Source organism: Chiloscyllium plagiosum, chromosome 40 (assembly GCF_004010195.1).
Source record: "Chiloscyllium plagiosum isolate BGI_BamShark_2017 chromosome 40, ASM401019v2, whole genome shotgun sequence".
In the NCBI taxonomy this organism is placed as follows: Eukaryota; Metazoa; Chordata; class Chondrichthyes; order Orectolobiformes; family Hemiscylliidae; genus Chiloscyllium; species Chiloscyllium plagiosum.
This window is the reverse complement of record NC_057749.1, coordinates 1,769,565-1,780,966: the sequence shown is the minus strand read 5'-3', so window position 1 is coordinate 1,780,966 and position 11,402 is coordinate 1,769,565. Positions and strand designations below refer to the sequence as shown.

Here is an 11,402-nt window from a genome sequence, read left to right as displayed (position 1 = left end):
GGATTTATGACCATCTGGAAGAGCATGGCTTGATTAAATGCAGTCAATACGGCTTTGTGAGGGGCAGGTCATGAGTTTTTTGAGGATGTGACTAGGAAAGTTGATGAGGGTCGAGCTGTGGATGTGGTGTATTCGGACTTCAGAAAGGCATTTGATTAGGTTCCCCATGGTAGGCTCATTCAGAAGTTCGGGAGGAATGGGATACAGGGGAACTTAGCTGTCTGGATATAGAATTGGCTGGCCAACAGAAGACAGCGAATGGTATTAGAAGGAAAATATTCTGCCTGGAAGTTTGTGGTGAGTGGTGTTCCACAGGGCTCTGTCCTTGGGCCTCTGTTGTTTGTAATTTTTATTAATGACTTGGATGAGGGGATTGAAGGATGGGTCAGCATGTTTGCAGATGACACAAAGGTTGGAGGTGTCGTTGACAGTATAGAGGGCTGTTGTAGGCTGCAGCGGGACATTGACAGGGTGCAGAGATGGGCTGAGAGGTGGCAGATGGAGTTCAACCTGGATAAATGTGAGGTGATGCATTTTGGAAGGTCGAATTTGAAAGCTGAGTACAGGATTAAGGATAGGATTCTTGGCAGTGTGGAGGAACAGAGGGATCTTGGTGTGCAGGTACATAGATCCCTTAAAATGGCCACCCAAGTGGACAGGGTTGTTAAGAAAGCATATGGTGTTTTGGCTTTCATTAACAGGGGGATTGAGTTTAAGAGTGGTGAGATCTTGTTGCAGCTCTATAAAACTTTGGTTAGACCGCACTTGGAATACTGCGTCCAGTTCTGGTCACCCTATTATAGGAAAGATGTGGATGCTTTGGAATGGGTTCAGAGGATGTTTACCGGGATGCTGCCTGGACTGGAGGGCTTATCTTATGAAGAGAGGTTGACTGAGCGGGGACCTAATTGAGGTATACAAGATAATGAGAGGCATAGATAGAGTCGATAGCCAGAGACTATTTTCCAGGGCAGAAATGACTAACACGATGGTTAAAGTTTTAAGCTGGTTAGAGGAAAGTATAGAGGGGATGTCAGAGGCGGGTTCTTTACACAGAGAGTTGTGAGAGCATGGAATGTGTTGCCAGCAGCAGTTGTGGAAGCGAGGTCGTTGTGGACATTTAAGAGACTGCTGGACATGCATATGGTCACAGAAATTTAAGGGTGCATACATGAGGATCAGTGGTCAGCACAACATCGTGGGCTAAAGGGCCTGTTCTGTGCTGTACTGTTCTATGTTCTATGTTCTATGAATGGCCATTGGAGGTGCTTTAGAGTCAATCACATTGCTGTGGGTCTGGAGTCAATGTAGGCCAGGCCATTTTTATGTCAATCTTGTAGTTTCCCCACCATCATTAATCAAACTAACATATTATTTACGATTCACTAACAAATTGAATTTAAATTCTTTGATGGAATGTCTACTTATATCTGTCACATTGGACTATACCATGGGATGGTTGATGCAATACCATCTCCTTAAATTAAGTAAATTAATTTATTAATCTGGTCTTTCGTGGTCACATTCAGGCAATTGACTATGAAAAGGGTTGTATTTAACATAAAAACTCAACAAGCTCACTCTTGGCCCTCAGGCAAGAAGGCCACACAGCCTGGCCCAGAACTGGCCTGATCTTTGTTGTCGAAATAACTGGGAATGGGCAGGTAAAACTGTCCTGTAATATTGAAAGCATAATTTCAGGAAGTATTTAAAAACTATATTACCAAGATAGATACAGATCATGCAGTTGGCTGAAAAATGGACGATGGTAGTCATGATTTGGAGATGCCAGTGTTGGACTGGGGTGTACAAATTTAAAAATCACACAACACCAGGTTATAGTCCAACAGGTTTATTTTGAAGCACTATCTTTCAGAGCGCTGCTCCTTCATCCACCTGACCATCACAATCACCTGATGAAGGAGCAGCGCTCTGAAAGCTAGTGTTTTCAAATATCACCATTCCTTCACTGTCGCTCGGTCAAAATCCTGAAATTCCCTCTCTAATGGCATTATGGTCAACCCACAGCAGATGGATCGCAGTGGTTCAAGAAGGCAGCTCACCATCTCCTTCTCAAGGGCAACTAGGAACAGGCAATAAATGCTGTCCAGCCAGCAATGCCCACATCCCACAAAATGAATAAATAAAAAGAAACTCAGAGCTGTACACATTGTGATTTGCCATGTTGGAGTGGCACATTTGAGTTCCTGATAGCTGCAGAGTGTGTATGTGTGTGTGTGTGTGAGAGAGAGAGAAAGACAATGAATGAATGCCCACATCCCACAAAATGAATAAATAAAAAGAAACTCAGAGCTGTACACATTGTGATTTGCCATGTTGGAGTGGCACATTTGAGTTCCTGATAGCTGTAGAGTGTGTATGTGTGTGTGTGTGAGAGAGAGAAAGACAATGAATGAATGTAGGGGTGTGGAGAGAGAGAGAGAAATGAAGGCCAGTGATGCTGTGTGCTCATATTTCCACTGGCTGCCCCTCAGCCTGGGTGAGACCTCTGGGAGAGAACATGGTGCGTATATTTAGCCCTTCCTCCTGCCTTTAAACCAAAAGTCTATCTTGAGTGAGCTTCACTGCAGTTTTAACCAAATATAAAATGGAGATACAGATAGAAAAACATATTCAATTCCATTTACTGACTCCAACAAGTATTAGCAGCTGTTGCTTTCTGGCTTTAAGATTGTAAGGACGTTATTTTGCCTTTATCCTACAATGTAATCTAGAAGGAAATTAGCTCGTGTCATATTTGGCAATCACACCTCACAGTGAAAGGCCATTCAGTTCATCGTGCCTTTCCCATCCCAATCTCTTGTTTTCTGCCATATCTCTACGATTCATAATTCAGTCACGCCTCTGGTACCCATCCAGGCTGTCAAACCTATTAGACTTTACGTACCTCATTAATGAGTTGGTTAACCTTGCTGATTTGCTGTAACATCTCCTTGTGACCAACAAAAAAAAATCCACGAAGAATTAAGAAACCATGGTGGAGAAAATCCGAATTATTGTCCTAATGAAATTTAAAAATACCACAAAAGATCCAAAATTCTGGTGAATGATCATAAGTTACCATCTCTACAAAATGCTACTTTTTTTTGTATGGGCAGAGCACTTTCAACCAACCAATCAAATTTCTCAATTTTGCCCCAACTCCCAATCCAAAAGCCACACTGAATAAACCAAACAAATCATCCAAACAACTTCTAAAAACACTTTGGCTTGGCTTTCTCTCTCAGCTGGCCAATTATACACAGAATTCGTACAGTGTGCAATTGAACAAAATTGAATCAATTCAAAGCTAAACAATAAAGCAGCCGAGAGTCTTCATGCTGGAAATTCATTCAATAAATTCAGAACACAGCAGCTCAGCAAAGCCTCACTTAAACCTTTGACTTTAATCCAGAGTTTAACATCTCTGAGCCCCCAATAATAAAGAAATCTCACCCTGTCACCACGTGCCACCCTCCCTCCCTTCCTCGTATACACCTGTCCAGGGTCCCGCACTTGATCATATATGCCAGTTATAACCCCAACTAGGGCATTTCCTATCCCCAAGAAGAGTGCGCAAAGCCTCCTGACCATAGCTACCCTACCTCAGAAAAGGGAATACATCTGCTCACAGTCAGAAGATTGCGTGTTTGAGTGAATCTCACTGGAGAGATTCAAGCAAAATAATTCTAGAGTGAGGAAAGAGAATTGTCCCTTAACTCTGGGTGTAGCTTCTGAATATATCAGAAAAAAGGCTTGTCATTGTGAGGCCAAGTTGCATGGATCTAGAGTGTGGGTGCCTTGGACTCGAGATGAGATGTCCTCTCTTTCCATCCGCTGGATATAGTGCTGTTCAGTAAAGCCTGCTCACTGTCGCACAGGAAGTTAACCCACATTTACTATACAGCAGGGAGGCCTGTCCTTTGGAATGAAACATCAACCAGAAGTGCCAACTGTCTTCTTGGATTAGTATAGAAGGGAATATGGCTCTATTTTGAGGAAGAGTAGTAGATTCCTCTCCGGCGACCAGCAAGATATTTATCCCTGAAATAATATCATTAAAAAAGAGATGCTCTGGCCATTGTCTCATTTGTAGGAGCCTGCTGTGTGCAAACTGGTTGTTGAGTTCCTCCATTACTACACTTTAAAAAAGTTCTTCGTTGGTTGTAAAGTGTGTTGGAACTTGCTGAGGTCATGAAAGGTGCTACCAGAATGTAAATTTCTTGTTCATTGTCTACATGCTGTCTGTCAACAGTGAGCGTTGGACTCTGAAGGCAGCAGCTGCTGCTTTGATTGAGTTTGAACCCTGGGCTCCCTCACTCTCTGACACAGTGCTCACATCATAATGAGCTATATGAACCAGAACCACAGTGAGTGAGAGAGCAGCAGAGGGCCAAGTAAGCAATGAACAGGGAAGAGAGTGGGAGAGAGACATTTCAAATTCCCATTTCCCCAAGCCTTGTTGTGGTTATCTGAATCTATTCAGGAGCTGCTTAGATTTTACTGTGAATTAAGTTATCTACAGTATTATTACTTTCATTGTAAATAGAATGGGCCCAGCTGATGATGAATTAATCACCCTTCATTTTTTGTATCACTGCAGGGAGCCACCCCCAGCTTGTTTACTTCATGTTAATGATGCACCCTGTCCATCTCAATGTTACGTGCTCCCCCTTGTATCTGATATCTTCCGCTCTGTTACTGTGTGAAAAATACTTCTCAGCATCCCTCCCGCCCAGTCATTCACAGGTAGAGGCAACTACTGAATCTAACAAACCCAGAAACTGCTGGACAAACTCAGCAGCTCTATGGAGAGAGAAAGTCAATGCTTCAAATCCATGATGACTGCTTCATAACTGAAGAAGATTCATACTGGACTGGAAATGTTAACACGGTTTCTCTCCCCACAGATGCTGCCAGACCTGCTGAGTTGCTCCAAGCATTCAGATTTACAGCATCACAGGATTTAACCAATTGCAGTTTATTCTGCAAATCGAGCAGCAGGAAATACTTAATCCACAACGTAACTATTTGATACACCGGCTAATTCAATCAAAATGACTTCTCAAATAGGTAGTAATTACTTTCTGTGCATCAGTTTGCATTATCACAAAATACTTTTCTCTGACTAAACACCATCAAGGCCACAATGAGTTGTTGATCAGTGTGCCTGCGATCGCAGGTATTCCTAACGCTATCGCAGGCATTCACCTTGCATTTTCTCCCGTCCACTGTCTCCTCCTCAAACTCCTCTCCTATTTTGAAGTTGATCTCGGTAGTCCTCACCGTGGTGGAGGTCTTGATGTAAAACTGGTCTCCGTCCTGCCTGATCTCCACCAGTGGCTTTGATGCAGCTGCCACTGCCACCTTCCTCAGCATTGCGTTGACCCCTGGGTGGTGACATTTGAAGAAAGAGTCAGTGTGAGCTAGAAATAAACACGGAGAATGCTGGAGGAACTCAGCAGATCTGGCAACTCCCGTGGAAAGAGAAACAGAGTTAATGTTTCAAATCAAGTATAACTCTTGAGTTTGGGGTAGACGCGAGAACAAATATTGGGGCAGGACGTGATCCATGCAATTGTTCTGTCTCTCTTCAATTTTCTATGTCTGGGCATGGAGCATTCAACGAGAAAGAGAATCAATGTTTCGGGTATGAGCTCTTCATCATTCCTGATGAAGGGCTCATGCCCGAAACATCGATTCTCTTTCTCCTCAGACGCTGCCTGACCGGCTGTGCTTTTCCAGCAACACTCAACTCTGACCTCCAGCATCTGCAGTCCTCAGTTTCTCCATGGAGGATTAGTGGGGGCATGTGGAGCTGATATTTACTGAAGGCCACCAATGCCTTCTATTGCAAGAACTCAACATAAATTGCTCCAAATAATGACCAGCTCACAGTACAAGTTGAGGACTCTGTTTATGGAGGAACCAAACTGAGAGAATTCTGACCTAGACCATCCACCCCGTTTCAATAACAAACACCACCTCATAGAACATTCATTAAAAAGAAACAAATGCATCAGGGCTAAAATGAGCAACACTCTAACTCTGAAGTGCCGTTGGATGATTCCTGGAAAATGCAAAGAAAATACAAGACAGGGTACCACAACTAATGGATTGCTTTAATTCTTAATTAAACGGATCTTCAGTTTTGTCATTGTATTTTTTATATTTTCGGAAAGATGAATTAAACAATGGGTTTATCTATTCTGACTAATTAAAGAGAAGCAATCCTAGCATTAGATCAAGATTTAACCAGAATATTAAAACTAGCTTGTAGCTTCACATCTCTGTAATATCCAGCCTAGTAACTACAGTGATGTCTGGAAGAAGGGAGCTGTAAAGACATTTCAGTCTTACCCAGTACTTTCAACAGCTCATCAAAATTCTCACTGCTCCTCATCTTCCAAGTGCCTGCAAAGTTGGGCATTTTGCATGGGTCTCCTCTCAGAGGCTTGGTACTCTGTCACAGCTCCTCTGCCGAGCGATCACTGCTTGCCGACTGCTGTCAGAGAGTCTGACTCCCAGCTGCTGCTTTCTCAAACTCTGCTGCTCATTACACAAGAGCACAGAGCTCTGAATCATTCAGCGAGTTCCAGGTCTGAAACAACCCCTCTGCAGCCTTGTATTTAAAGGGGCAGTGGCCCTTTTGTTTGGTCACATCCAGCAGGTGGATGGGGCTCCATTCTCTGATGGAATACCCTTGCTACTTTCGGATTGGCTTAACAAAGAAACCTGGTGCCAATTGGTTGAGCTATACTAAAGGAACCATTCCCCTCCATAACCCATATCCTGGGCAGGACCCTGCTTTAGATATTCACCTCCACCCTTCAAAACATGGCCCATGCATCAATCTGTCATCCTCAGCAATCTTCTGTAGCGTCTAACTACTGCTCTAGTCATGAATTTCAAAGGCCTGGTTTGTGGCTCTGACTGTGAGGCAGCTATTGTTTGATAGGATGCTTGATACACCCTGTCTCTTGATTTTAATCTGGAAAGTTCTGGAAAAAAGAAAATTGTATTCTCCCCTTCTCACCCATTTCCAACTCCACCCTGGTTTTACACACACACACACACACACACACACGCACACACACACACCCATGTGGGCACTGCCATTTTAGGAAGAATGTGAAAGCATTAGCAAGACCACAGGAAAGTTTCACAAGAGTAGCTTCCATGGAGGAAGAGCTTCTTTGATGTGGACAGATCGGAGAATCTGCCACTGTTTTCCCTAGAAAGGAGATTTGATCAAGATGTTCAAAGTCATGAGGACAACACAGATAAGGACAACTTGCTCCCATTGGTCAGTCAATTGAGAACCAGTTCAAACAGTTTAGAAAAAACAAACTAGAGGTAAGATAAGTGATTAGCTTGCCATGTAGTAAGTGGTTAGGACTGCTCCTGGAGCCGGTAGCTGTGTAGCGACTGAGGTTGGCTGACTCGGTAGGTATAAAGGAGACAAGGGAGGACCTTTGTGGTGCAGTAGTAGTTTCCCTACCTCTGGACCAGGCGGCCTAGGTTCAAGTCTCACCTGCTCCAGAGGTGTGTAATAACATGTCTGAATAGGTTGATTAGAAAATAACTAAAAGGGGTAAGAGATCTCATGGCACTGCCCCTGCCTGTGGGCCAGAAGTCTATCTTCAAATCCTGCCTTCTGCTGAAGTTTGTCATATTACATCCAATTAGTCGATTAGATTGCCCTAGATTGAGTAGTTTATAAACTATGTCCACTTATATGAGAGGGTGTTGGAAGCAGATTCAATCAGGGCTTTCTAAAGAGAATGGATATGTATTTAAAGAGAAACAATTTGCAAGGGCTATGGGGAAAGTCCACAGTGTGAGTTGCATTTACACAGACTCATTCTGTGCTGTGACCATACCATGATTCTGAGATCTTACTGTATCACTCTGCAGTTCTGTACCCCAGTTCATCGCCATCCCCAGTCTCCAGTCCTGTGTGCTCCCCATACACTCCCTTCACTCTGCTCACCAGCACTCACTGTTCCTCTGCTGCTGCTTCTTAGCTTCCTCACACAGTTGCTTGCTAAACCTGTAACCTGCATACAGAGTAATGAATGAATTGATAGGGCACATTTGAGTGCCTGAATAGCCTCTCCTTTCTCAGGAATATTCATTAAAATGTCTCCTCAAACTATCTGAGGCAAACACGAAGCTCTGGTTCTAAGCAAACTGGTGGTCAGGAGGAAACCAGTTGATAGGGTTTTGTCGCCAAACTGCATCCTGCTCACCAGCCAAAAACATCCCTTGGTAAAGCAATGACTTTGCGAGTTTATTAACTCAGCCCGGTCAGGTAGTTACAAAGCTGCAGCATTAGTGGTACTGAGCTCAATGTTCAGTGAGATTAGCACCTTTTCCTTCGAGTGGGGGAAAACATCTGCCAGGAGATTGTTGAATGACAGCTTTGGGAGTAATCGGATTGGGTTCTGATGATAGGAGGACGACATTCAGGCCCTCAAATATGTTTCGCCAACCAATCAGTCAGTATGACATTTCATTTCTCTTTATTCATTCATGGATGTGGGCATCACTGGCAAGGAGAAAGTGAGGACTGCAGATGCTGGAGACCAGAGTCAAAAAGTGTGGCGCTGTTAAAGCACAACGGGTCAGGCAGCATCCGAGGAGCAGGAGAATCAATGGTTCAAGCGTAGGTTCTTCATCAGGCATTTGTTGCCCAGCACTAATTGATTGGGGCTTTTTTGGGCCATTTCAGAAGCAGATAAAAGTTAACCATATTGTTGTGGGTCTGGAGTCACATGTAGTCATTCTATCCCTAAAGGATATTAGTGAACCAGGTGGGTTTTTAACAACAATTGATGGTAGCTCTCAACTTCACTTTATCACTGGATTGTTACGGTACAGGAGGAGGCCATTCAGCCCAAAGTGCCTGCATTCGTTCTTTCAGCATTCTTCCTCCATAACCTGACACATTGTTTCTGTTTAAGTACTTATCCCCTTTGAATACCTCAGCTGACCACATTTCCAGTAGTGCACTGCAGACACTAACTATTCACTGTGTGAAAATGTTTTTCTCATCTCACCTTCACTCTTTTGAAAAACACTGAATTTGTTCCCTCTTGTTTACAAGTGAGGACAGCTTCTCCCCATCTAATCTGTCCAGACACCTCAATTTTTAAGATTTCTATTAAATTTCCCCATATCCTTCATCTCCCCAAGGAAAACAGTTGCAACCATCTCCAACCATTGCTGACAGCTAAAGTTCCAGAATGATTTATCGAATGTAATTTCCAACACTGGGGGGGTTCAAATACATATCATCAAAATATGAAGTCAGCCTCTGGATTATCAGGCCAGTGACAATAGCACTCCAGCACCAGCTCCCAAAGGTCACCTGGACATACTGGCATTATGGAAGTTCTGAATGTTATAGAAACCCAGCATTCATTTCTACTGATTTCACACACAAAAAAAGCAGAGTATTGCATCTCGGACACAAATGTAGAGCAATGTCCCCTGGTTATGGATGTACACAGATCTCTGAGAATGCAGAGAGTGAAGAGGGAGCTGGGTGTAGGTGTACACAGATCTCTGAGAATGCAGAGAGCACAGAGGGAGCTGGGTGTAGGTGTACATAGATCTCTGAGAATGCAGAGAGTGCATAGGGAGCTGGGTGTAGGTGTACACAGATCACTGAGAGTGCAGAGTGCAGAGGGAGCTGGGTGTAGATGTACACAGATCTCTGGGAGTGCGGAGAGCAGAGGGAGTTGGGTGTGGATGTACACAGATCTCTAAGTGTGCAGAGTGCAGAGGTAGTTAGGTGTAGATGTACACAGATCTCTGAGAATGCAGCGAGAGCAGAGGGTGCTGGGTCTAGATGTACACAGATCAGTGAGAGTGCAGAGAGAGCAGAGGGAGCTGGGTTTAGATGTATACAGATCAGCGAGAGTGCAGAGAATTCAGAGGGAGCTGGGTGTAGATGTACACAGATCTCTGTGAGTGCAGAGAGCAAAGGGAGCTGGCTGTAGATGTACACAGATCACTGAGAGTGCAGAGGGAGCTGGGTGTATATGTACACAGGGCTCTGGGAGTGCAGAGAGCAGAGGGAGCTGGGTGTATATGTACACAGATCTCTGAGAGTGCAGAGAGCAGAGGGAGCTGGCCGTAGATGTACACAGATCACTGAGAGTGCAGAGGGAGCTGGGTGTAGATGTACACAGATTTCTGAGAGTGCAGAATGGAGAGGGAGTTGGGTGTAGATGTACACAGGTCAGTGAGAGTGCAGAGAGCAGAGAGCTGGATGTAGATGTACACAGATCTCTGGGAGTACAGAGAGCAGAGAGTGCTGGGTGTAGATGTACACAGATCAGTGAGAGTGCAGAGAGAGCAGAGGGAGCTGGGTGTGGATGTACACAGATCTCTGAAAATGCAGAGAGCCCAGAGCTGCGTGTAGATGTACACAGATCTCTGAGAGTGCAGAGAGGAGAGAGTGCTGGGTGTAGATGTACACAGATCTCTGAGAGTGCAGAGAGAGCAGAGGGAGCTGGGTGTGGATGTACACAGATCTCTGAGAATGCAGAGAGCAGAGAGCTGGGTGTAGATGTACACAGATCTCTGGGAGTACAGAGAGGAGAGAGCTGGGTGTAGATGTACACAGATCTCTGAGAGTGCAGAGAGAGCAGAGGGAGCTGGGTGTGGATGTACACAGATCTCTGAGAATGCAGAGAGCAGAGAGCTGGGTGTAGATGTACAAAGATCTCTGAGAGTGCAGAGAGGAGAGAGTGCTGGGTGTGGATGTACACAGATCTCTGAGAATGCAGAGAGCAGAGAGCTGGGTGTAGATGTACACAGTACTCTGAGCGTGCAGAGAGCAGAGGCAGCTGGGTGTGCATGTACACAGATCACTGAGAATGCAGAGAGCAGAGGAAGCTGGGTTTAGATGTACACAGATCAGTGAGAGTGCAGAGAGTGCAGAGGGAGCAGGGTTTAGATGTATATAGATCTCTGAGAGTGCAGAGAATGCAGAGAGAGCTGGGTGTAGATGTACATAGATCAGTGAGAGTGAAGAGAGTGCAGATGGAGCTGGGTGTAGATGTACACAGATCACTGAGAGTGCAGAGGGAGCTGGGTGTATATGTACACAGGTCTCTGGGAGTGCAGAGTGCAGAGGTAGCTGGGTGTAGATGTACAAAGATCTCTGAGAGTGCAGAGTGCAGAGGGAGCTGGGTGTAGATGTACACAGACCTCTGAGGGTGCAGAGAGCAGAGAGAACTGGGTGTAGATGTACACAGTTCGCTGAGAGTGCAGAATGCAGAGGGAGCTGGGTGTAGATGTACACAGATCACTGAGAGTGCAGAGAGTGGCAGAGGGAGCTGGGTGTAGATGTACACAGATCAGTGAGAGTTCAGAGTGCAGAGGGAGCT

The 11,402-nt window shown here is 44.7% G+C and overlaps 1 protein-coding gene across 2 annotated transcripts in view; it reads right to left on the bottom strand.

Annotated features, from left to right (window-relative positions):
- The window catches only part of crabp1a (cellular retinoic acid binding protein 1a), an 8,314-nt gene extending 1,699 nt beyond the window's left edge, over positions 1-6,615 (bottom strand). The window contains exons 1-2 of one of the 2 annotated variants that reach the window (XM_043680644.1): positions 6,361-6,615; positions 5,287-5,390 (exon numbers count right to left, since the gene is read on the bottom strand). In XM_043680644.1, the coding sequence (XP_043536579.1) occupies positions 5,287-5,390; positions 6,361-6,430 (174 nt within the window). In that variant the 5' untranslated portion in view covers positions 6,431-6,615. Of the gene's footprint in view, positions 1-5,211; positions 5,391-6,360 lie in introns of both variants that reach the window. The other variant, XM_043680643.1, reaches the window with a different exon arrangement.
- Between the last annotated feature and the right edge of the window lie 4,787 nt (positions 6,616-11,402).